The 26,540-nt window shown below is 46.3% G+C and overlaps 2 protein-coding genes across 5 annotated transcripts in view; one reads left to right on the top strand and one right to left on the bottom strand.

Annotated features, from left to right (window-relative positions):
- The window catches only part of ADGRE3 (adhesion G protein-coupled receptor E3), a 50,156-nt gene extending 49,486 nt beyond the window's left edge, over window positions 1–670 (top strand). For all 3 annotated transcript variants that reach the window (XM_015567495.1, XM_015567494.1, XM_015567496.1), the window contains one exon: window positions 341–670. In XM_015567495.1, the coding sequence (XP_015422981.1) occupies window positions 341–349 (9 nt within the window). In that variant the 3' untranslated portion in view covers window positions 350–670. The remainder of the gene's footprint in view (window positions 1–340) is intronic.
- Window positions 671–6,755: 6,085 nt separating this feature from the next.
- On the bottom strand, window positions 6,756–18,160 carry CLEC17A (C-type lectin domain family 17 member A). 2 transcript variants are annotated; one of them, XM_006769201.2, is made up of 12 exons: window positions 18,075–18,160; window positions 17,852–17,932; window positions 15,084–15,116; window positions 14,951–15,001; window positions 14,830–14,868; window positions 14,620–14,661; window positions 13,842–14,051; window positions 13,694–13,756; window positions 11,845–11,940; window positions 11,589–11,740; window positions 9,217–9,326; window positions 6,756–8,042 (listed from the first exon to the last, which is right to left on the bottom strand). In XM_006769201.2, exons 1-12 carry the CDS (start codon window positions 18,115–18,117, stop codon window positions 7,910–7,912), a joined length of 1,053 nt encoding a protein of 350 aa, XP_006769264.1. In that variant the 5' UTR covers window positions 18,118–18,160; the 3' UTR covers window positions 6,756–7,909. The 2 variants fall into 2 exon arrangements, with proteins under 2 accessions (XP_006769264.1, XP_015422979.1); XM_015567493.1 differs by having other exon boundaries at window positions 13,842–13,982.
- Between the last annotated feature and the right edge of the window lie 8,380 nt (window positions 18,161–26,540).

Here is a 26,540-nt window from a genome sequence, read left to right as displayed (position 1 = left end):
GCCTGCCTCCTGCACGCCCCACACTAGGGCGCCTGAAACCTGAACATGTGCCCTGATCTGGAATCAAACCAGTGGCCTCCTGGTTCATATGTTGATGCTCAACCACTGAGCCACACTCGCTGATTTTAGAAGTCCTCCAACTATAAACTAAGGCCACACCTGTCCGAGGATTCTAAAATACTAGGAGATCATGCCATCCTTGCCTACTGGATGGAGCTCTCTGGCTTTAACCCACTCCTACTCTTCCTCTCTGCTTTCTTGTTGTTTGTCTTTTTGTTTTGTTTTATCCTTATCTCTACCCTTAATCTAAACATCTTTTGTGGTGGGAATATCTTTTCAGGACAAGTGAAGAGAAAATATTAAAACTAGAACTTTCAACTTCACATGGAAAGTCATATCCATGGATCTGGTTGGCATTATGAAGAATGAAGCTGAGGACAAAAGGAATCATTATACACAACATCCCTAGAGAAGAAATGTTTAACCTGTACTTCCTGAAGTGTTTGTTCTGCATAATGGGCTCTCGATAAATGAGTGTTGAGTTGGATTTCTCTTATTCAACCAATGCTTGTCCCTGGTTACCCAAATCATGGCTGTTGCAAATACTTCTTGTAAATGAGGAGGTCCCTTTCATGGCCTTGTCTCAAGTTAAACTTGTTCTTTAAACTCATCCACTCCATCAGCTTTGCCTTCTTTCTTATCCAGGCTAGATTTCATGATCAACCAGATCAAATGATTCTCTCTCATACTTTTAGCACCTTTGCCTTCTCATTCCACACCTATGGGGGAAGACCCCAATCCAGAAGTGATCCAAAGATGGCAGGCACTGTGCATTGTCTATTCAGCAGCCATCACCACGTCATATGTTCCTTATTAACAGGAACTTGACTGTTTTAGGATTTGAGACAGCAATGTGCCTGAATACAGGGGATCAGTTAGGATTGGTTTGAGCTGAATGATAATCAGTTAAAGAGAGATTACTTCCCTCCCTAATGAACATTTGACAATGTCTGAAAAAGATTTTTTGTTTTTATCACTGGGGCAAAGTGGGGTGCTACTGGCATCTAAGTGGTGGAGGTCAGAAATACTGCAAAACACCCTACAGACAGACCACACACACAGAGCAAAGAATTATTCCTCTCCGGGGCTGAGGTGGAGGAGCCCTGGTCCTAACTAACCATACTGACAGTATTCCTATTTGCTAAAGATTGTTTCAGGATGTGCATGTGTACCAATTGTGACCAATGAGATATAAAAAACACCCATTGGAACCCTTTCTGGGTTGGCTCAGTGAATAGAGCATTGGCCTGTGAACTGAAGGGTCCTGAGTTCGATTCGACTCAAGGGCACATGACTGGGTTGCAGTCTCCATCCCCAGTAGGGGGCGCGCAGGAGGCAGCCAATCAATGATTCTCTCTCATTATTGATGTTTCTATCTCTCTCTCCCTCTCCTTTACTCTCTGAAGTCAACAAAAATACATTTTTTTAAAAAGCAAAAATAAGCCAAAACCGGTTTGGCTCAGTGGATAGAGCGTGGGCCTGCGGACTGAAGGGTCCCAGGTTCAATTCCGGTCAAGGGCATGTACCTTGGTTGCGGGCACGTCCCCAGTGGGAGATGTGCAGAAGGCAGCTGATCAATGTTTCTAACTCTCTATCTCTCTCCCTCCCTCTCTGTAAAAAATCAATAATCAGCCTTCTTTATGTACCAACCGTGTTTCTTCTCCACTCTCCAACAAAGCAGTGAGATCCCAGGACCACTCAGCTTGGAGCCATTACAAATGTGTACTTTCTAATCTAAACAAGACCCTCCATGCTACCTGACACTTGCTTTTCCTATCCCTAGTCAACTTTCCCACATGGGGAGTTTCTGTTTTCACTTCCTTTCTCAATTCACATCACTGTTTTCCTTTACATAAGGTGTAAAACCTTGTTTTCTACCTTACAGAGATAATAAACATCAGCTGATGGAAAGTCTCTCAATGTTCTGGCATCTCTTGCAAATATGCCCACATCCATGCCCGTCCTTGCCTCATCGATGCCCATTGTTTTCCCCTCCATTCTTCCACAACAGCAAAGGGATCCCTCATCTTATTTAAAGCTAACCTGTCCCTCTGTGATTTAGAGCTCAGCCCCTCCTGTCTCTTGAGCAGACCTTTCTCCATTGATTCTCTCCTGAGTTTTCCACCTCTCTCACATTTTTTCCTTAGTTCTCCAGTGGCATTTAAATATGCTAAAGCTTACACAGCAAACTTTCCTCGTAAAGAGCCAGATAATAAATATTTCAGACTTTTGGGGCCATATATAGTGATAGAGATGATGATGATAGACAGATAGATAGATATATATGGATATAAATCAATAGATACACACCTGATATATAGGGTGTTCCAAAAGTGTATACACACACTTTAAAATTATCAAGACAGTGTTTATTAGAATACATTTCATTTTCAAAATTGAGCTATCAGCTGTTAAAGTGTGTATACATTTTTTGAAACATCCTGTATGTGCTATATGTGTAAAGGGATATATGTGTGTATCCCTTTAGAAATACAAAAACTCAAAAAAAAATACAAAAACCTACTTGCCATACAAAAAAAAAAAAGACTGCAGGCAGAATTTGCCATCCCACCCAACAACCACCACCAAGCTATAGTTTGCTGTCCCTGTCCTAAAGAAAGAGAAATAGAAGTCTCTAGGAAAATGGCCACCTATATATGTTTCAACTTCCTCCAATCTATTCCCTAATGTATCTGCTTTTTGAACCAAAAGTCTGCTGGGGCTCTACCATGTGCCAAACCAGGTAGAAATCCCCAAAGAAAAATCTGGAGTTGAAAGGTCTCCCCATGCACCAGGTGCAGAGTCCCAAAGAAGCTAAAGAGTGATCTAAGGTAAAGATTGGACACAGCTCATCCTAGGAAGAGTCTGGCCCAGGGGGTCATAGGCCTCCTGGGATAAGGTCAGCATCACTCCCATGAGTGTGTGTCTGATCCCTCTGACCCCCAAGAACTCCAAGTAGGAAGCAAGGAGAGCAGGGAACAGAAAGGCACCTGCCTGGTGCACACATGGCCCCCCTGGGGTAGAGAATCAGTCTCCTTCCATCAGTTGGGAAGCTGCCACTGCTTAAAGTTCTCAACCTCCAGATCTGAAAACCAAAGGCAAATGAGAACCTGAAAAGAGGATAGTCCAACATAATGGACACCCAGCAAAATAGAGCTTCTGGAATAGACAGATCACTTCAAATAAGCATAATAAAAATACGAATGTAAAAAGATTAAAGTACAGCACCAAAAAGATGTAAATAAAATGGGAATAAATAAAAAGAGGAGTTTTTCTGGATGAATTAAAGAAGAGGATGATCACTGTCAAGGGCCAAAGTAGTGGCTTGGAAGACCCTGTGGAAGAAATATCTCAGAGCACAGAGCGAAATGCCAAAAGATGAAAATCATGAAGGGAAAAAAATCAGTCTAGGAGACCCAAGAGATCTAATGTGGAATAACAGGGGTCACTTTTGCAGTCACTGCTTGGCCTTGTGGGAAGGGACACCTCCACCCCCCCCCCCATCAAAATTCTCCCTGTTGCAATACACTGTCCTTATCTTTCTCTTCACAGCCAAAATTCTAGAAAAGTTTACATTCTGCTGCCCCGACTCCCTCCCATCCCCTCACTGCTCAACTTGCTGCAGTCTGACTTCTGCCCAGCGTGCCCAAGAGTCGGTCAATGTCCCAAATGCTTCCTCAGTGCTAAGTGCACTCAGTCTCTTCTAACTTGACCGAACTTGATGTTGTCGGTCCCCTTTTATTCTTGTTGGGTTTTTTTAGCTTTATCTAGTGTTTTTGGTTTTGTCTAGCTTTATTGAGGTATAACTAACTAACTAACAATTGTGTCTATTTAAAATGTACAACATGATGATTTATCTACATCTACTTTTCTTCTTGAGGTTTTCACTTTTTTTTTTTACTTCCCTGACACCACACTCTTTTCCTATAAGTGTGGCAGCTCATCCTAGTTTTTCCAGGACTTTCCAAGCTTTGATACTGAGAGTCCTGCACTCCAGGAACCCCTCCATCCCAGGCAAACCAGAACCATGTCACAAACTCATCTTTCCCTGTCCTGTGATGTCTCAATTTGGGTTCCCCAAAGAGCAAACTCTGAGACGAGGATTTGAGTGCAAGTAGTTTATTTCAGAGGTGATCCCAGGAACACCAGCAGGGGTGTAAAGAAGTGAGTCAGGAAGGAAAAGGTAGCCAGTACAAGATGAGTTCAAGGATGTGTTATTAGTGGACTATTGCTGTAGGAGATGGGAGCTTAATACCAGCAGGGACCTCTGGGCAGTCCGTGGGATGCTTATCTCAGAGACATCTCACCTGAGGGGTGAGGGAGCTAGGGTATATGCCCACTAAGGCTTTGGTAAGGTGTGTTCTGGTAAATATTTTCCACCTGGCACTTCTCACCTGCCATGTGCCAAACCAGGTAGACTCTGGTGGCAGCTACAAGCCATTAGAAGTAACTGAAAGCATAAGAATCAAGGCTATAGCCCTGACCGGTTTGGCTCAGTGGATAGAGTGTTGGCCTGTGGACTGAAAGGTCCCAGGTTCGATTCCAGTCAAGGGCATGCACCTTGGTTTGGGGCACATCCCCAGTAGGGGGTGTGCAGGAGGCAGCTGGTTGATGTTTCTCTCTCGTTGATGTTTCTAACTCTCTATCGCTCTCCCTTCCTCTCTGTTAAAAATCAATAAAGTATATATTTTTTTAAAAAGAATCAAGGCTATAAGCAGGATATGGCAGCATCTGCTCCACACAAGATTTCATTCTTTTTTTCTTTTTAAAAATATTTTTATTAACTTCGGAGAGGAAGGGAGAGGGAAAGATAGAAACATCAATGATAAGAGAGAATCATTGATCAGCTGCATCCTGCACACCCCCTACTGGGGATCAAGCCCACAACCCTGGCTTATGCCCTGACCCAGACTCAAACCATGACTTCCTGGTTCATGGGTCTATGTTCAACCACTGAGCCACACCCATCAGGCAAGATTTCTTTCTTGACCAAAGAGAAGCTCTAAGAATTTCAGCAAGAGTTCATGAATCATCTAAATTTCAATGTGTTATGTTCATAAGCTTTTTTTCCTTCTCTATCTCTAAGTAATGATAACTCCATCTTTTCTATTGCGTAAACTGAAAACCTGAGGGTCCTCCTTTACTCTTCTCTTTCTCTCACACCTCATATTCAATCCATGAAACAAATTAGCTATAGCTTCAAAATAGAACTAGAATACATCCTACTTTCAAAATTAGCTCTTTGGTCCCCATCATCTATCACCTGCATTATGGTAATAGCCCCAGGAGAGCCACAGATCATTGTCATCAGACCTAGAAGTCAACTCTTGGTCTCTTATCTTAGCCCAGGATGTCTGTTCCTCCAAACCATGCTGTTCCTTTCCCATAACTGCCAGCTGAAATGAGAGCTACAAGGTCAGTGTCCTCAGAAATAACTCAAGTTTACAGACAGTCCCTCAGAAAGCAGCAGAGGTGCTATGAAAAAAGATGAACCACTGGAGGCAAAGACTGAGTCCAAATACCAGTCTGCCACTTACCCACTAAACGTCAATGGACAAGCCATGACACCCCTCTGTGCTCAGTATTTCTAGCTATAAAATGGGGTTGGTCATTATTGCAACCTCACAGAGTCATCATAAAGATTAAATAAAAGCTCTGCATCTATCTAGCAAACAATACATGCTTGATAACCCATGTAATAAAGGGAACTTCTTTCAGATTCATCTCTGTATCTGAAATTAGACAATCATGAGAGATGGGGAAGTGAAATAGGTTTTGGCCAACTCCATCTTGAACCCCCTAGCATGACTTGGAGACATGACCACAGAGCCCTGCTTCTCCATTTCTCAACCCACATATTGGGGGAAACTGAAATTTCCTCTTCTGAGGTTCGAGAATTTCCTCTGACCCCAGATGAACAGTCAATTAGACCAATGGTCCCTTTTGTGAAGGGCTTGGACCAAGATGTTCCATTCTGCAATCTCTGGGCTGTATGGGGGCTGGTTTCAGTACTGGTGAGGTGGGGACAGGTGTAAAGGTGGGGAAGGGAAACAAGTATAGAAGGAACAGAAAATGAAGTGAATGCCAACCTCCCCCACTGCCCAACCACCCTGCTCAGAGCCTCCTTTCCGAAATCACTGGATCTCAGTCAAAATAGGAACAATTCTATTAGTCATGGGCATTTGTAAATCAATAAATTAATTGATTTGGAGAATATCTACTCACCCCTGGATACAATTCAGGGATTGTCCAAATGAATTGCCATGTTGAGCTGTGCTCAGTTGGGGATAGTACCAGATTTCTAGGGGATGTTTTTGATTGTCACAATGACTGGGGGAGGTACCTCTGGCATTTAGTGTTAAAGGCTTAATTCTGCACCCAAAAAAGTTCATATGTTGAAGTCCTAACCCCCAGTACCTCAGAATGTCACTGTATTTGGAGATATGCTCTTTAAAGAGGTGATTAAGGGAAAATGAAGTCATTAAGGTGAGCCCTAATCCGATATGACTGGTATCCTTATTAAAAGAAATTAGGACACAGACATACACAAAGGGAAGACTATGTGAACACACAGAGAGAAGACAGCCATCTATAAGCCAAGGAAACAAGTCTTACCAAAAACCAACCACACCAACATCTTGATTTTGCACTTCCATTCTCCAGAACTATGAGACAATATATTTTTGTTGTTTAAATCCTGTGGTACTTTATTGTGGCAGCCCCAGAAAATTAACACAATAGACAAGGACCACACAATGAACTGGCATTTTGAGAAGCTCTAACACTGCAAGAGCTAATAGTCCCAGAATGTCCACTTGGCAGTAAAGTGAAATATTTCATCAAAGACCTTTACAAACTACAAATAGTTCAAAGGCACACGTGGGTAGGTATCTCCATTGCTGTCCTGAGGATCTGACCAAGTCATGGCCTGCCTTGGCCACACTGAGTGGGGAGTCTTGCCTTTCAGCTAGTCAGCAGTTCCATGGGCCAAATCTTAGCAGAGGTCTGAGTCCACCACCTAACTTGGTCAAACCTCACCTGGGACATTGAGAAAGTTCCTTGTCAAGAAGAATCTTGCCCCATCTGCTTGCCAGTAGCTTATCCACATCTTGTAGGCAGTAAGGAAACCCAGCCCCAGTGCATCATGGTTCAGAAGACCAAAGGTATTTTCAACTCTAGTCAATCAATGTCAGGCCCAGAGCCCCAAGGGCAATCATCACTTCCTAAATGCCATGATCAAGGACTTAGTGAGTTCCTCCAGACCCAAGAACTAGAAACCACCACTCCAGCTCACCATCAGCTGTGAACTGAATGTGTTATGACCCAAAAAAAATCATTTGTTGAAATCCAGTCCCCAATTTGATGGCATTCAGAGTTGGGCCTTTGGGAGGTGATTAGGTCATGAGGGTAGAGCCCTCCTGAATGTGATTAATGCTCTTATAAAAGAAACCCCAGAGAATTCCCTTGTCCATTCTAGAGCAAGAAGGCGGCATCTATGAACCAGGAAACAGGCCTTCCTTCACCAAACACTGAATCTCCCTGCACCTTGATCTTGGGCTTCCAAGCTCCCAGCATTTTGAAAAATAAATTTCTGTTGTTTGTAAGCCATCCAGTCTATGGTATTCTGTCATAGTTGCCTGAACACACTCAGACTCCATCCAATTGATCAAACCCCCAAGTCCTCACCCTAGAAATTGTCTGACTTACACCCCAGGGAAGTTGCTATATCCAAGCTGCTGGTTCCGTCTTGGGCGCATCCAAATCAGAGGCAGGAAGGGCAGTAACTTCTCATCTCCAAGAGTCAAGGGGCGCTCGGATATGGACCCCCACCCAGTCTCATCCCTGGGGTTCAACAAGAGCATTTCCGCTCACAAATCCAATACGTAGCTTTGTTGCAAGAGAGGTCATTCCAGGTGCCTTGTCTGGTCATGCTGACACAGTCCTCATCATTCAGGTTGTTAGGTTCCTCTGGTTCCCAGAAGCTGGAGAAAAGAAAAGGTGGGTGTGGGAGGGATGAATAGGTGGAGCACAGGGTATTTTTCAGGACAGTGTTACTACTAGTCTACATGATACTGACATTATGCATTTGTCAAAACCCATACAACACTTGAAGTGAACCCAAATGTAAAGTATGGATTTTAGTTAATAATAATGTGCCCATATTGGTTCATCAATTTTAACAAATGTACAACACTAAAGCAAAATGTTAATAATAGTAGAAACTGTGTGTGGGAGAGTAAATTTATACAGCAAATTTCTGTACCTTCAGCCCAATTTTTCTGTAAATTAAATAATTAAGCCCTGGCCAGTTTTTCTCAATGGTTAGAGCAGGGGTGGGCAAACTTTTTGACTCGAGGGCCACAATGGGTTCTTAAACTGGACCAGAGGGCCGGAACAAAAGCATGGATGGAGTGTTTGTGTGAACTAATATAAATTCAAAGTAAACATCATTACATAAAAGGATACGGTTTTTTGGGTTTTTTTTAGTTTTATTCATTTCAAACGGGCCGGATCCGGCCCGCGGGCCATAATTTGCCCACAGCTGGGTTAGAGTGTCAGCCCTCGGACCAAAGGGACCCGGATTCAATTCACAGGCAAGGGCACATACCTCGGTTGCAGGTTCCCCAGCCCCGTAGGGGCACGTGTGGGAGGCAACCAATTGATGTGTCTCTCTCACTTCAATGTTTCTCTCTCCCCCTCCTCCCTCCTTTCCACTCTCTCTCTATATAAATAAATGGAAAAAATATCTTCGGTGAGCATTTTTTTTTTAAGAAAAGAAAAAATAATTAAATCTATTGATTTTTAAAAATATATTGGGGAGAAAGACCTTCATGGTACAAGGTTTTTTATTCTATCTGAATCACTTCTTCAGCCTCTCGGAATTACCTAAAGATGCTACATCATCCCCTTCATCCCCACCACCCACCCACCCAACCATCAGCCCGGGGACTGGATATATTTGAGCAGTTGTGTTAAAAGATGGAGATTATTGCAATGGGGGAAAATTAAAGAGGTACAAGGACCAGAGCCCCTAGCAGAAAAAAAACACCCTGTGCCTCCCCTGTCTAGTCCAGCCTGGGATTCTAAAGAATCTGCTGGCTTGGACTGCACAATGGCCCACCATGAGCAGAGAGCCCGAGAACCCTAGATACTTGCCTCAAAGTGACAGGCGACCCATCCAGCCACTTCCAGTCCCCTTCTTGTTCCCTGTCACTCAGTCCCAGCCAGTACACCCGTGGAGAGCCGTGAGCCTTGACCACAAAGTTCTGCAAGTACAAACTCCATTCAGCCATCAATTCTTCTACATGACCCTCAGGATAAGGATCTTCCCTCCCTCCTTTAGGGCTTTTAAATGCCACCCCAAAGCCCCTCCCAGACCCCGTGGATCCAGAGCAGGATCAACACCTTCCTCCTACTTGAGCATGAGGGGTGGGCCACGGAGCCCATGCACCCCATGTGAACTGGGAATGGCCCTGAAGCAAGGCGCTTCATGTGCAAGACTCAGTTTCCTCATCTGTAAAATGGAATAATAGTAGCTACTGCCTCATAGGGTTGTGGGGATTAAATGAGTTAATAGCATAAAGTGCTCAAAACTGTGTCTGACACATGGTCAGTACTGTGACATCTTCACATTTAGTATTATAACATACTAGAGGCCCGATGCACGAAATTCGTGCAAGAGTAGACCTTCCTTCTCTCAGCTGCCAGCACGGGCTTCCCTCTGGCACCCAGGACCCGGACTTCCCTCGCAGCTTTCGTCCAGACGGTCATCTGGAAGGACGTCTGGTCTAATTAGCACATTATGCCTTTATTATTATAGATAATAATAATAATAAAAAGAACTCGAAGGGGGAAAGAAAGGAGAGGAATGGGGCTTCCTGCCTTCTTGTACAGTGGGGCCTTGACTTACGAGTGTCCCGACTAACGAGTTTTTTGAGATACCAGCTGTCTCTACTCCGATTTTTTGCATTGAGTTGATAGAGTAATTTAAGTTAACGAGCTCCTTAGCGAGCTCCTTAATGAGCTTGGTCTCAGAACGAATTAAAATCGTAAGTCAAGGCCCCACTGTATTTCAAAAGCCCAAGCCTTTGGGAAAAAAGAAAGGATTTGGGCCAAAGACAAAAGATTAGGAAGAAAATATCATGATCAAAAACAACTTCTCTCAGCCTAGCCAGTTTACTTAGTGGATAGAGCATTGGCCCGAGGACTGAAGGGTCCTGGGTTCGATTCCGGTCTAAGGCATGTACCTTGGTTGCAGGCTCAATTGGGGTGTATACTTGAGGCAACCAATCATTGCCTGGGTTGTAGGTTTGATCCCTGGTCCCAGGCCGGGCTCCTGTGGGAGGCAACCAAATTCTCTCTCTCTTTCTCTCTCTCACCCCCTCCCTTCCACTCTCTCTAAAAATCAATGGGAAAATATCCTCTTGTGAGGATTTAAAAAAAAAACACAAAAAAAAAACCTCCTCTCATGGCAAACTGATCTATAGTGAGGGAAACCAGATCAGTAGTTGTCTGGGTGGGAGTGGGGAAATGAGTGGGAACTCACTGAGGCGGTGAAAATGTTCTAAATCCTGACTGGGTGGACAGTTACATGGGTGTATGCATATGTCAAAACAGAATGTACATTTAGGATCTGTGTGTTTTACTATATGCAACCCATACTCACTCACCCAATCTTATTACAGTGCTAAGGTTCCCTAAAAGTTGGAGAGGAGAGAATACAAAGGGAAAATAGTTGTAAATATATAGACATGGTGGGTGCCAGAGAGAGGGACTCTACATCCATCCCCAGTGAGTCTGCAGTAATGGCCAAAACTTGGGTTCGGAGACTCTAAAAAGTGGAGGGCACCTGGACCCCTTTCCCTAGGTAAAGCCCCAGAGAGGTGTCAGGAAACCAGAAGGACAAAAGGGTTGCTTGGCCTATCAGACTAGAACAGTGCCGCCCTGGCAGGTCTGGCTCAGTTGGTTGAGCGTCGCCCCACACACAGAGAGGTCATTTGTTCAATTGCTGTTCAGCGCACAAGCCCAGGTTGTGGGCTTGATTCCCAGGAGGGGCCGTGCAGGAGGCAGCAATCAGTGTTTCTCTCTCCCTCTCCCTTCCTCTTTCTCTAAAAATCAATTTAAAAATCTTTTTAAAAATAAAATAAAAGACCTTCACCATAGATTTTCCTTTTGGCATCAATTGTGTTTGGGATACAGTCTGGAGAATAGGACATGTTGTTGCCTAAGAGCTAGGAAACAGACTTTCGAGAATAAGTAAACACAACCAGGATATGAACTCAGGCAGAGCATACCCTCTCAACCGCTGCATGATATCCTGTCAGTAAAAGCTTGCTATTAAAAGTTTCAAAAGGGGGACATATGTGATACTTTCAACAATCAAGATTTTTTTAAATACATAAATAAAAGTTTCAGTGGCTCAAAAGCAATTCCAATTTCTTTCCATCCAGACCAGGGAAGGATGTGTAAGTCTGGGAGAGGAGCAGGCTGACCCTGCTGGTTCCCAGGGGCTTGGAGGGGTAGCTCACCTGCTCATCCATGCTACTGATGATGACCAAGTGAGAGTAATTCTCTTGGCAGAACTTTCGGGCTTCATCCCATGACTTGGTGTTGGGGGAGAAGTAGTAACACTTGCCTTTAAAAGGGAGCCAGCCCTCAGGGCAGGTGACCCTGGCACAGTCTGGAAACAGGATGGACTGCAATGAGAATCGTTCCCATGGATTGGTGCAGTACACCGGCTCTGCCATGCCCCCATCTCAGGACAGTTCCCCAAGTCCCACTCACCTAATAAGCCCCGAAGTTCCATCAGAGACTGGTTGGTGTCAGCTCGTACTCGGTCAATGTCCTTCTTCAGGCCAGCAAGCCCCGCCATGCCAGTCACTGTCAGCAGGGAGGGACTGGAAGGTTAGAGACCCAAACCCCCATCTACCCACTCACCCACCCCTGACTGCAGACATGGCAGAGAGCACACAAGCTGTGCTCCCCACTGCACCCACATTCTTGTGGGTAGTTGTACAATTCAAAACGAACATGCTCAGTGCCTAGGAGGAGTCCTAGAATAGCTCAGAGGAGGGGTTAATTTCTGGAGCTTGGGGAAGATGGGGATGGTGAGTTTCCCGGAATAGGTGAGTTTTGAAGGAAGACACTAATTCAGTGAGGGGGTGGGCACAGCAGGCACCTTGGAAGCAAAGATAGAGAGGCAAGTAGGTCGGGGAAGGCGGGTGCAGTAGGACTCAAGGGAAACTCATAGGAGCTTGAGCTCACAGTAGGATGAAGGCCAATGTCCTGTCCATTGAATGTCAAGTCAAGGGTTTCATATTGGATTCTGGGCAGTAAGAAGCCATTGATGGTTCTTGAGTGGAAGAGTGGCTTGTTCTGAGGTGTGGGATGAGGAAGTGTGGAATGCAGCAATTTGCAGACTTCAGCAATCATAGTGAAGACCGTGTTAGCCCAGAAAATTCTTCTACAACTAGTGTGTGTATTCCCACTGCTCCCACACAAACGTGCCCTCTTCCAACACTCCCCAGGTTCATCAGTAGATGGTCCTTCAGTTAGACAAGCCAGAAATATAAGATATATATATAGCTATAGAAAGATAAAGAGATAGAGATAGGGATAGAGATATATGACACATGTTATCCTTGACACCCTTTCCTCTCTCTCATTATCATTCCAAATCAATCCGTCCCCAGATTTGGTGAATTTTATCTCCAAAACCTTTCTACTTCACACAGTTCTCTCCATCCCCACAGCCATAACCTTCATCCAAGCCATTATCAACTCTCACCTTCCAAATACACCATCCTCCTCCCTTGTACTTAAACAGTGTTACCTCCTACCACAGAGCCTTTGCACATGCCTGAGACTCTCAACCCCTCACCTGGTTAATTCCCTCTCTTCTTTCACTCAGCTGCAATACCAATCCCTAGGGAAGCCTTGTATGATCCTCCCAAAGATAAGGTCAAGGCTCCTTGTTAGATTTTTTCATAGAATCAACTTCCTCTTCTGTTAGACTATTCATCAAAATTTGAAATTTTATGCTCATGTAGATGATAATTTGGTAAATGGCTGTTTATGCCTCTACTACACAACAGAAACAAAATGTGAGCCACATGGGTAATTTTAAATTTTCTAAGAGCCACGTTTTTAAACTCAAAAGAAACAGATAAAATTATTTTCAATGCTATTCTTATTTATCCCAATCTATCCAAAATATTATCATTTCAATGTGTAATCAATATTGAAGGTTATTATTATTAAGATATTTTACTTTTTTGTAGCAAGGCTTTGAAATTGGTGTGTGTTTTAGACTTACAGCACATCGTAGTTCAGAATGAGCACATTTCAAGTGCTCGGCAGTCACAGTGACTCAGGACCACCATGTTGGGCAGCAGAGGTCTAGACACACACACACACACACACACACACACACACACACACACACACACACTCCACCGGGACAGGGACGGGGACTATGTCTAATGAGTTCACCATCCTACCCACCCAACCCCTACCCTGGTACCTGGGGAAGTCCCTGGCAAAGGTGGAGCTGGGGATTGGCTGTGGAGCTGGAGTTGAGGATCATGTTGATGTTCAATATGCATGGCATGAAGGGATGATTGAAAACACTCACCATTTGCTTGCCACGCCATCTGCTGAACGGTTAACATCTTCAGTTCTTCCACCACCGCCTGGTCTATGAGAAGAAGTCCAGCTTGAGCCCAAGTCCACCTGTACCCCATCCTCAATCTCTCCACATGCCCCTTTCTCACCCTACTCACACTTAATCAGGGTTACAGCCAGACCAGTGCAGCCCAGGAAGAGTGACACCACCACCAGAAGACACAGGAAAACCAGCCATCTCTCCTCCTGGAAGCACCCAGGGCCCCCAGATTTCTGACTGATCCAGGGCACTGGGGTTGCTGGGGGTGAGAATGAGGACTGAGAGGCCAATACTGGTGCTTGAGAGTGTGAGGAAAGGATCCTTGAACCTTTCTCCAAAAGCAAGGGGACAGAGATCTGTGGTTATGACTATATCACCAGATGGGGCCAGCAAGGGAGTGTTAGGGAGAGCAAACCCTGAGGAAACGCAGAGCATTTATGGAACACTTATTGTGTGCCAAGGGTCCTGTTAAGGCCTTATTACCTTACTGGACCCTCACCCGTATGACATAGATATATTATTCCCATTTTGTACGTGAGTAGACTGAGAGGTCATGCATGACTTGGACCCTGCTCTGCCTTCAACCCCTATAATGCATTGTCTTCTGCTCTCCAGCAGCTCCTTCCCAAGCTGCTCTCCATTCAGGGAAGCCTGTGGACCTTGCATCTGGGGCAGAGAATGTTTCCTGTACCTTATATGCAAGCAGGAGGTGGACCCCAAAGAGTACCCAGCAGACACCCTGAGCCCCTGGGGGTCTAGTATAGACTCAGGGAGAAGTATCTTCTGAGAGAAAACATTTCTGTGCCCTGCAGTCTCACTCCAGAACTATAGGTCTGACTCAAATACTTTGGCCATGTGAGAGGAAAAATAGGAGAACATATGGAGAACTGACTTACTGGCTTGGGATGGCTGGAATGGAGGAACCTCGAGAGCAATTCCTGGGAAAAGGGGGAAGAGAGTTTTATTCAGAAGTTGCTGGCTCTGTCTTCCAAGATCAACAAGCCTTTACTCCCTCTGATTTGCTTTCCTGTCAGAACTGGGGGACAGGAGGAAGGACTTCCACGTGTCCCCTCTCAGACTTCTTGAAGGGTCTTCCCATGGCTCACCCAGTTGAGATGTGCGGGTGACAGGGGTGAGGTCCAGGCCTGGAGGGAATCAGAAAGATAATGATCATGTAGAGCAGAACGTCAGCCAGGTGAACAACAAGGTGCAGCCCTAGATTCTCACCTGCGGTTCTCAGGGGCTTTCTGGAAAGTGGAGGAGTTTCCGCTTGTATTCCTGAGGAGGAAGGAAATGTTGCTCAAGGCCAGAACAGTGTAAAGCCAGCACTGGGTCTCCTGTACCCCAAGCCCCAGCTCACCTGCCCTTGGAGGCCTTGGTGGACCTGCTGAAGCTGAAAAAGAGAAGCTCGGGGTTAGAGTTGACCTGTGGGTGAAAATGAAATCACAGGCAGTGGTAAAAACAAGATTGAGATTGTAATGGATGGGGTTGGGCTTGAGAATAAAATTGGGGTTAGAGCCGGTTTGGCTCAGTGGATGGAGTGTCGGCCTGCAGACTGAAGGGTACCAGGTTCGACTCCGGCCAAGGGCATGTACCTTGGTTGCGGGCACATCCCCAGTGGAGGGTGTGCAGGAGGCAGCTGATCAATGTTTCTAACTCTCTATCCCTCTCTCTTCCTGTCTGTGGAAAATCAGTAAAATATATTGTCTCCTGTCACCGACCACGTAAGCCAAACACTAGCACCATTTAAACCCACGGACTCAGGATAAAATGCTCTCTCGCCAGCAATGACTACAAGAAGATGAGTTCCTGTGTCCTTGGGCAGCTCTGCCGCACATAAATAATCAGCTCTGTGACCCTGATACTCAAGCTGAAGCCACTTCTGTAGTGAGGACAGGAAGTTTGCGTCTCGGTCCCACTTCCCTCATTTCATTCTGCGGTTGTGGCACCCGGCTGACTTCATGCACATCGTGGATATGGCCTCGAAGAGCCGCGTGGCTGCGTCTGCCTTGAGTGAGTGTGAGAAAGGCGGCAGCGGCCCTCAGTGCAGTGCTGAGCTGGGGTCAGTAAGAGCCACGGGTAGAGACGGCGAATGCCTGTCTGGAATACTAAGACCTGTCTTCTGCAAGTTTCCATTGGGAATGGAGCTGATCTGATGCTTCAGCCCAGGCTAGGACCTCAAGCCTCACTGGACAGATCCCAAGGATGGTTTTAGGAACAGGAAGTCCTCGAACACCGTCTACTAGACCATGGCTCAAGAAGCCAGGCTCGCAGGCACTTTAGCTGCTCCCTCTGGTACCATTTCTGGGGATTATTACTCCAGAGAGCTCTGGCCAGAGCTGCTTTTCTCTTGGGAGGTAGGCTTTCTCTAAGCGGTGAAAAGTATAAACCTCGTATCTTTTAAAAAAAAAAATTGAGGTTAGAGATAAGGACAGGATAAGATACAATGACCAACCATCCTGGATTACCCAGGATTTTCCAAGTTTTAAAACTGAAAGTCCCACATCCCAGGAAATCTTTCATCCCTGGGCAAACTGGGACCGTTGGTCACCCTAAGTTAAAGACACATTTAAGTTTAGGGGTGGGGATGAAGTTAAGGTTAGGGTTGGCATGGGGGTTTGGATTGAGATGGGGGCTGGGTTGAAGATGGGTCAGGGATACTGATGGGTATTGGAGTAGGGCTGTGATTCAGGGTGTGATTCAGATGAAGAATGGGGTCGTAGTTGTGTTGGTGGATGGGGAAGAAGTTGTACTGGGATGAACTTGCGTTTGGAAAGAGGGAAGAAGTTGAGGTTGGGTTGTAGCTGTGTTGGAGCATGGTGATGGCATTGTATTTAGAAATGGAGATGGGGATGGAGATATAGCTGCACTTGGAGATGGGGAGGGGGCTAAGTTGGGGGGAGGGATGGCCCTGAAGATGGAGATGGGATTAGCCTTGGGATTGGGTTTGAGAATCATGTTGGGACCTGGTTGGAGTTGGAGATAAGCAGTCAAACAGCAGAGTGAAGTCTGGCTGGTGTGACGCAGTTGACTGGACATTGTCCTGAACACCAAAAGTTTGCTGCTTTGGCCGAAACCTGTTTGGCTCAGTGGATAGAGCGAATAAAAAATATATTTAAAAAAAAAAAAAAAACCAGGCAATCCACACACACAAAAAAAAAATTTGCTTATTTGATTCCTGATCAGGGCATGTGCCCAGGTTGTGGGCTCGATCCCTGGTAGTGGGTATACAGGAGGCAGCCAGTTGATATTTCCCACTCACATCAATGTTTCTCTCTCCCTCTCCCTTCTGCTCTCTCTAAAGATCAATAAAAAATATTTTTTTAAATATTCTATCAATGGCAAATATGTTAAAAACAAAACAAAACAGCAGAGTTCAGTTTCTCTCCCACGTCATCCCGAGCCCCACAGAGCCCTGAGACCTCCCATGTTGGCCCCAGTCTAGACTCAGGAATGGAGAATATGGAGCCTCATTCCACATGGAATGACCCCGTCCAAGGACACCAAGGCAGCACAGTCAGCCCTCAGGGGCCCTGGTGGGAGCTGACTCAGGGAAACTTCCAAAACCTCCACTTTTATACCCACTTATCAGACTCTTATTGATTCCCAAGCCGGGTGTGGACCACCCAAGTCTGAAAGCAAATCTGACCCTAGGTGTGAATGCTGGAGGCTGGGGAGCCAAGCGTCCACTCTCAGTTCTCAAACACTGGCTTTCATATCTTTGGGTCTTTGCATCCACCAGTTCTCTTCTGGGCTTCTCTTCGTAACAAACTCCTACTCATCCGTAAGTCCTACTCCGAAGTCCTCTCTTCTGACCCCCAATCTTCCTACCATTGCAGGCCGAGCCCTCCATTTCCCTCCTGATTTCCCCAACCTCTGGTTTCTCCCTGTTCAGATCTGCTAACCTGAGGTTGTTCCCAGCACAGATTTCCCCACCAGCCTGAGGTATCATCAAGCGCAGTGCAGAGGCATGAGTACTCCCACCACCACAGGGCCCGGCATGGGCCGAATACACAGGAAGCTGATCATGTGTCTACAGAGCCCAGCTAGTGTCCCCTGGATACCTAGCTCCCCCTCCACCCCACAAACTACACATCTCTTCATGTAGCCTCTGAGAAGTCCTCTTACCTGGCTTGGGAGGAAGGGCCTTGTAGGGTGGCGCCATGTTCTCATAATCATCAGCATCATCATCAGCATCCTCTCTGGTCCCTTACAGAGGAATGGTATGTGAGCGCCCAGCCCATTTCCACCTCTGTCCCTCAGGCCCAAGTTTTCAGCCCCAGGATGGAGATGCTGTAACCTGGGTCCTGACCACCCCTGGCCTCCACCCCAAGTCTGATCAGGGCTGTACCTGGAAGGTTCGGGCACCCAGGGTTAGGATACAGGATATTCATGGCTATAGCTAACACAAGAGACTGAGAAGGTGCATTCAGAGCCTTAAGGCTCTGCCCCCTGTCCTTCCTTCTCAGGTTTCTCAGTTCCCTTTTGTAAGAGAAGTACATGCAAATCTATCTTGAAGGGAACTGCCCCCAGACCACATACACATACACACCTTTCTCCCCAGTATCAATTCATGCATAGAAGTGACAGAAACAACAGCCCTCTCTCTTGAGTTCCTTTAGAGTGCCAAGCCCGGGGTGGAAAAGATTGACAAGCTCCTTCCACCATGGAACTTTCCATCAAGACAGGAGAGACAGCCCTGACTGGTTTGGCTCAGTGGATAGAGTGTCGGCCTGCGGACTCAAGGGTCCCAGGTTCGATTCCAGCCAAGGGCATGTACGTTGGTTGTGGGCACATCCCCAGTGGGGGGTGTGCAGGAGGCAGCTGATCAATGTTTCTAACTCTCTATCCCTCTCCCTTCCTCTCTGTAAAAAATCAATAAAATATATTTTTTAAAAAGATAGGAGAGACAATAAACCAGTAAAGAAATATAGAAATAAATGCTATAGTTTTTATTTTATGTCCCATCATGACTAAACATTATTTTTTTAAATAAAAAATGGTAATGGGATTGGGGGGGGGGGCTAATGTAGAGAGGTGATCAGGGAAGGTCTCCTGGAGGTTGTAACTTCTGTACAAAGATGTTAAAGTGACAGGTGCTAAGTACTCCCACATTCCAAAGTGAAGTGCTAGGGCACTGGATCGGTTAGCTATGACTGCATTAAAAAATTACCCCAAAACTTAGTGACTTAAAACAATACTACTTTTCTCCTACTTCCTGTGATTCAGGAATGCAAGAATAGCTTAGCTGGGTGGTTCTGGCTTGGGATCTCTCACTTGTTTGCCGTCAATTTGTTGGCCAGGCTCAACTGGGGCTAAAAGAGCCTCTTCCAAGATGGTGCCTTCACATGACTGCTTGAGCAGCCCACTGTTCTTCACCATGAGAGCCTCCCCAAAGGGCTGATTTGGTGTCCTCACCACATAGTGGAGGCTGAGATGGAAACCATAGTGCCTTTCATGGTCCAAACCTACAATCCCAAATTATGATCTCCACTATATCTATTTGTCAAATGGACCACCTGTGAGTCATTGTGAAGGAGACTGCACAAGGGTGTGAATACCAAGATGTAAGGTATTAGGACCATCTGTAAAGCTGGCTACTACAATCATATATACAGAACTTGCAAAGGAAGTTTTCACACGTAGTTTTGACGTGGGTGGGTATTTAAAAAGCAAAAGTTGAAGAGAGAAAGCAGTCTGCCTACCCCATGGGAAAGCCAAAAGATGAGGTTTTGACTATCACCCAAAACAGCATGAAGTGAAAAGATAGACAGGAAAAAAAAAAAGGGCTGCAGTAGGAGTGGTACAGCCTCTTTTGGGACAGCAAGGATATGGGAGTTTCCTGTGATCAAACTGAAATAACCAGCCTGAAGCTATTTGGAGAACCCTGCTCAAGAGAGCAGCCAACCTGTATTTCTCAAAAGGACTGCCATTGGCCTTTGGGCCCAAGAGCCTTAGAATTGATGGCTCCTCCCTTCTCTCTCACTCTATGGCTATGGCAAAGGGAATTTTCAAAAGCATATCTCATGGCCTGCATGGTCTTATGAAATGTGACCTTGCTGCTACTTAAGGAATAGAGTCTAATTCTCTTCCCACTAAATCTGGACTGGCCTCAGTCTCTTATAACCAATAGAATGCTGTGGAAGTGACATCTGCCATGCAGCTCCCACCTGGGTCTGTCAGAACACGTGCTCCCAGAGCCATGTCGTGAGAAAGCCTAAGCCACATGGAGGTCACAGGGAGGTGCTCCCCTCACAAGTCTCAGCTCAACCCAGGTGCCAAAGATTCTAGCCCCCAAGACATTAGAGTCACTTTCAGCCCTATGAGTCTTCCTCTCTTCTGGTCAAATGTTAGTAAGTCTGGTTGACTCTGCCTTCACAATATATCCAACATCTGAGCCTTTCTCACCTCCTGGTCTGAGCCACCACCATCATCTTTCACCTGAATTACGGTCATAAACTCCACCTTGGTCTACCTGCTTCCCCCTTTGTCCTCAAGATAGTCAAACTAATAAAAGCAGAAAGTAGAAGCAGAGAGGTGGTTTCCAGGGGCCAGATGGAGGGGGGAATGGGGAGATGTTTAACGAGGGTTACAAAGCTTCAGTTATACAAGATGAATTAGTGCTGGAGAACTGTGGTGGGAGCAACGTGACTAGTTGACAATATTGGATTGTGTACTTGAAATTTGCTAGAGGGTAGATCTTGCATGTTCTCACTACAAAAAAAGGAAAACGGTAGCTGTGAGGTGATGAATATGTTAGTTGGCTTGGTTGTGGTGAATATTTTACAATGCTATGAATATTGGGTCATCAGATCATGCACTTTAAATGTATACAGTTTTTGAACCTCAATAAAGCTGGAGGAAAAGCAAACAACAGCTTGTCTTGATTTAAACTTTTGCTATTTTGTTCATCATGGATTTTTTTTTCATTTCTTTTTATTTTTTAAATATTTTGTTAATATATCATTTATCTAGGCAGGGAGAAGTCTGAAATAAAGGGTCCTGCTTTCTCTGAAGGCTCTGGGCGGGGAACCTTCCTGACTCTTTCAGCTTCTGGGGGCTCCTGGCAACCCTTGGCTTGTGGCCGCATCACTCCAATCTTTGCCTCTGTCTTAACATGGCCTTCTCTGTGTGTGTCTCTGTGTCTCAAATCTCCCTCCCTCCCTTTTTATTTAATCCTCACCTGAAGATATTCTTTCCATTGATTTATAGAGAATAAAAGGAAGGAGGGGAGAGAGAGAGACAGAGAGAAAGAGACAGAGAAACACAGAGAGAGACAGAGAGACAGAAACATCGACATGGGAGAGATACATCAATTAGTTGCCTCCTGCACACACCCCAACCCGCTGGTTTGTGGGCTGACGCTCTAACCATTGAGCCACACCAGTCAGGGCTCCCTCTCCTTTCTCCGAAGCTAGATGCTATACTGGTGGCCTTGAAGACACAGGAAAAGGCCATGAGACCAGGATGGCAGCTCTCCCTTGCAAGGGAGACTCTCGGGAAGGCAAGAAAACAGACTCTCCCACTAGACTCTCTGAGGGAAGGTAGCCCTGCTGATAACTTGGTCCAAGCCAAATGGAACAATTGGAACTTCTGACCTCCAGAGCTATAAAAGAATTAAGTTCTGTTGTCTTGAGTCACTAACTTCGTGACAATTTGGTATAATAACCATAGGAAACCGTTACGTACCCCAAAGGACAATACCCCAATTTCCCTTTGTAGGGGCTTTCCACTGCCAATAAAAGGAAATACAACTCAGGTTGGCTTCAACAACGAGGAAATCCCATCCAGCCCACGTTCAGATTAGAGCAGCAGGCTGAGGTGCTGTAACAGATTCGGAACGAGAGTGGTTTCTCAAAACAGAATTTCTATCTCAACGCACAACCTCAATATTGGCAACCAGCAGTCTTGACGAGTGGAAAACTGTCCCCAACACAGAGGGAGGTGGGTGGCCCCGGGCCTAGCTGAGCAGGTAGGGGCTTCAGACTAGCCTCCCTTTCCAGAGAAAGCTAAGCTGGGGCCAGGTTGTCCCCTGTTACAATGAATGGTGGGGACGCTCTCATTCTGCCGTTAGGGAATTCTGAGAAGAAAGGAAGAAAGAGCTGTTCACCCAGCAAACACCCGTGGAGCACACAAGGGGAGCATATGTGTTGATGTGGAGGATGGAAGAGAGAATGGACAGAGATAAGAGTGGAGTACACCAGTCAAGAGGATCAATAGCATCTCTGCCTATCAAGGGCATAGAGGTGAGTGGCCCTGGAGCCGGTTAAGTGCAGTGGATGGATTCGCTGTGTGGGAGTGATGGCCACATGGCCTAGGCTAGGCCATCCCTCAGGACCTGGCTCACAGTAGGCACTGAGGAACTGGCAGTGGAATCCAGTCCCATCCACTGGGTATAACATAAGACCATGGGCCCAGGCTGACCCCGGCTCTGCCCCATTCTTGCTGTGTGACCTCAGGGGAAAACAACATCTCTGAGCAACTATCTCCTGATACGTCCAAAGGGATGAGGGTTTCAGTCGTTCATTCATCCATTCAACAGGTATGTATTGACCACCTACTATGTGTTAGGCCCTGTGCTAGGTACTAGGGATTCACTGGTGGGGGGAAAAAAATCCCTTGCAATAAAAAGGAAGATCACAAAATGGAAATCATACACAGCATGTTCTCAGACCAGAACCAAATTAGACTATAAGTCACAGACTGATATCTGGAAAATCTGCAAATATTCAGAAATCAAGTCACATCCACGCATCAAAGAGGAAGTCAAAAATCACAAGTATTTTTAACTGAATGAAAGCAAAAGTGTACCCTATCAGACCATGTGGGGTGCAGGTAAAACAGTGCAAAGAGGGAAAGTTGGGACATTAAATGCTTATGTTTAAGAAGATGATCAGATATATTTGAAAGATGCTAGGAGAATAAATTTCTTTAGCTTTTTTTAGATAATATTCTTAGAAATATATTTTTATTGATTGATTTGAGAGAGAAAGAGAGAGACATTGATTTGTTGTTCCATTTAATTATGCATTTATTGGTTGATTTTTCTATGTGCCCTGACCAGGGATCAAACCCACAACTTTGGTGTATCAGAACGATGCTCTACTCCAACTGAGCTACCAGACCAGAGCTAGAAATACCTTTTTCTCATGTGCTGCTAGACACTTTTCTACATGCATCACAGAATTGTCTATATCTCTGACCACTGTTCAGAACTCCATGAACAAAGAACACTCATAAAAACATGACTTTCACGTGTGTCCTTTTTTAATACTAGAGACCCGGTGCATGAAAATTCATGCACTGGAGGGGGGCTCCCTCAGCCCAGCCTGCCCCCTCTCACAGTCCAGGAGCCCTCAAGAGCAGGAGGTGACCTGGCGATCAGGGGAAGGAGATGCCCCATCACACCTCTGCTGCTGCCACTGCTGGCAGCTCAAGCCTCAGCCGGCCCTGGTTACCTGAGCCTCTTGTAGCCCTGGGTGGCTGGGGAACTGAGGGGACTGGGCACCACCATCTTGTGGCTGTGGGCGCTGCCATCTTTGAGGGTGTGGCAGTAAATTAGCATATTCCCTCCTTTTTGGCTGTGGGTGCCACCATCATTTTTGCGACAGTGTGAGGGTCAATTAGCATATTCCCTCTTTATTAGATAGGATATATTTTTATTGATTTCAGAGAGGAAGGGAGAGGGAGAGAGATAGAAACATCAATGATGAGAGAGAATCATTGATCACCTGCCTCCTGCATGCCTCCCACTGGAGATCGAGCCAGCAACCTGGGCATGTGCCCTGACCAGGAATTGAACCATGTCCTCCTAGTTTATAGGTCAAAGCTCAACCACTGAACCACACTGGCTGGGCCACATATGTCCTTAAACACACTTCTATGTGCATTCCAGAATGGATACCTAATCCATATCCAGAAATAATAAATACTGTTTTCAGAGAATAGATCCTCTTTCTTTTTTTTAAACATCAGTAGTTTGTTTTTGTGAGGGTTTTTTTAATATATATTTTTTTTATTTCAGAGAGGAAGGGAGAGGGAGAGAGAGATAGAAACATCAACGATGAGAGCAAATCATTGATTGGCTGCCTCCTGCATGCCTCACACTGGGGATCGATCCTGCAACCCGGGCATGTGCCCTGAGTGGGAATGGAACCAGGAATTCCTGGTTCATAAGTTGACGCTCAACCACTGAGCCATGCCGGCCGGGCCAGAGAGTAAGTAAATCTTAAAAGGTCTCATCACAAGAAAAAAATTGTAACTATGTGTGGTGACAGTTGTGACCTAGACTTATTGGGGTGATCATTTTGTAAGATATACAAATATTGAATCATTATGTTGTACACCTGAAACTAATGTAATGTTATATGTCAATTACACCTAATTTTAAAGGAAGAAGAAGGTGATTAGGAAAAGGCCTGACAATTGAAATAGACCAAAGGCGGTGGGGGAAGGCCTTGTATATCTGGAGGAAGAGCATTTCAGGCTGTGCAAAGGCCCTGAGGACAACAAGCTCCTGGTGTGTTTGAGAAACAGGAAGTCTTGAGTCCAATGTCCCCTTCTCTGTGAGACTTTCTAAAATGACCTTTTCTAAAAAAAATAAATAAAATAAAAATAAAATGACCCTTTCTAAAATGTAAATTCCCAAGCCACCCCTTCTTGTACGTTCCACCATTATGTTTCTCCCTAAAAGTTATCACCACCTGACATGCATATATCTCACTTCTTTCTCTTGCCACTGCCTGTCTTCCCTGCGATTGATTAGAAGCTCAACTCCACGGCCTGGCACACAGTCAGTGTCCAACGAATGTTTGTTGAATTGATGAGTGACACTCTACCCACCAAAGCACTGACTAAGGCCACTGCGCCACCAGGCCTCTCCAGGCTCATGCGTCCTCAGCACCAGCCAGCCACCCTCCATGAAGGCACAGCTTCTGGACCTGCTTAGAGGCTAGCATCCTGTTTGCCCCATGGCCAAGGAGGCGGCCTCCCTCCCTCCTTCCCCACCCCCCCTTTCCCCGGGGTTTTCTGGCCAGGCCTCACTGACCTTGTTCTTCCTCCTCCCCCGGAACTGAATTACGCAAAGGTTCCGATCTCCCAGCCAGCAGACCATGCCAAGGCACAGACACTGCCCAAAGTTTCCTTCTCCACCCCCGGTCTACCTGGGGCCTCTGAGGCTGTTCTGCTCACAAAATGCCAGAGCAGCCCCGCCTGGGGCAGGCCAGGAGAGCGAGGGAAGGGGGAAGGAGGTGCAGAGAAGCTGTGGGCAGTGAACCAGGGTACCTGGGAGGGGAGGGGGGAGGGCACGGGTGGGGGTCACAGGAAGGGCTCCTTGTCAGCTGGTTGGTAGAGAAAAAACAGGAAGGTTGTGGGCACAGGTAACTAAGGCCCAGCCCCTCCCTCCTCACCCTCACACAGGCTGCCTAATACCACCCTCACCCTAACGTCATCTCCCCCAGGTCCCCAACTCTGAGCATGGACAGGACAGACTGAAGCATCTAAGTCCAAGGACCTCAGGACAGAATGGGCCCCATCCCGCCCCCCACCCAGAGTCATCCCTGGCTTGGACCCCTTCAGCCTCCAGTGACATGACTGGACCCAGGAGGGAGTGCCTCTGGTTGGCCACCTGGTTAGAGAGCATGTATTGGGCACCAACTAGGTGCCAGGCAGTGAGCGCTTTTCATGCACCCAACCATCTTACTGACTCCTCCAAACCATCCCTTTCGTTTATTCATTTGTGGACTTGACAAGTATTGACTAAGCACCCATGGTGCTCCATTCTACATGCGGGGAATATGGCAATGAACAAGACAGACAATATTCCCTGCTCCACCAAACTGACGTTTGAGAAGAGAAAAGACGGTAAACAAGATAAATAAGTCAAATGGATCTCAGGCTACATGGCACGAGGTATCACCGATGAGTAAACTGAGTAACCCTGAAAGAGGACTTCCCATGGTCATCCAGGGTGAGCGGTCCGGGACCTTAAATTGCCTCCCTGAGTCTCCTCCCAGCTCTGACCTCTGGGTGAGCAGCTGAAGCACAGAAAAAGGAACGGGAGGAGAGACACCCGGGGAGGGCGGGCAGGCTGCCGGGTACAGCTGTGCAGGTTGTACACTGCACAGCCCCAGGAGTGCCCTTCACAAAGACCACAATGTGAGTCTGCTCCGGAGTCCGGACGGGCACAAATGGAGGCCGTAGCCTGAGGAAAGGAAGTCTCCATCACCACTGGTCTATTCTCCAAAGCTTCCTTTTCCACTTAGTATAGAGTGGCCACGCCCCCATTTCCGCTCATGGAAGTCTAGCTCGGTAGTCCTCCCAAGGGTGCTCCCCAGACCGACACCATCACCTGGGAACCTGTTATCAATGCAGAACCTGGGGCCCTACACCCCAGACCTCCCGAGTCAGACACTTCCGGGCTGGGTTCAGCTTTTCCTCCACATGAAATGGGGGGGGAGGGTGAGGGGCCAAAGGAGGGCTGGAGCAGAGGAATGGCATGGTCTGACTTCTCTTTTATTTTTAAGTCTTTATTGCTGAAAGTATTAAATATGTCCCTACCCCCCCCATTGGCCCCTTCTACCGGCCTCCACCCACACCTGCTCCAGGCCTTCACCACACTATGGTCTGTGTCCATAGGAGATAGATAGATAGATAGATAGATAGATAGATAGATAGATAGATAGATAGATACACATATACATATAGCCAGAGTGCATAACAATCAATGGGAGGTCACTATGATGCCCACTGTGGCCAGAAAACTGGCCTAATCAGGGGGTGGGACAGGCAGGCCAACCTCCTGCAGCTCCTCCCCCAG

The sequence above is a fragment of the Myotis davidii genome, unplaced genomic scaffold, assembly GCF_000327345.1.
Source record: "Myotis davidii unplaced genomic scaffold, ASM32734v1 scaffold1204, whole genome shotgun sequence".
In the NCBI taxonomy this organism is placed as follows: Eukaryota; Metazoa; Chordata; class Mammalia; order Chiroptera; family Vespertilionidae; genus Myotis; species Myotis davidii.
This window is presented reverse-complemented; position numbering and strand designations above follow the sequence as displayed.

What these genes read in the sequence shown, in the direction of transcription:
- CLEC17A (XM_006769201.2), bottom strand. Translation starts at nt 18,117, where the DNA reads ATGAATATCCTGTATCCTAACCCTGGGTGCCCGAACCTTCCAG. An exon ending in ACCAAGGCCTCCAAGGGCAG is followed by an intron (nt 15,002 to 15,083) that starts GTGAGCTGGGGC and finishes CTTCCTCCTCAG; the next exon opens with GAATACAAGCGGAAACTCCT. An exon ending in CACCCGCACATCTCAACTGG is followed by an intron (nt 14,662 to 14,829) that starts GTGAGCCATGGG and finishes CCCTTTTCCCAG; the next exon opens with GAATTGCTCTCGAGGTTCCT.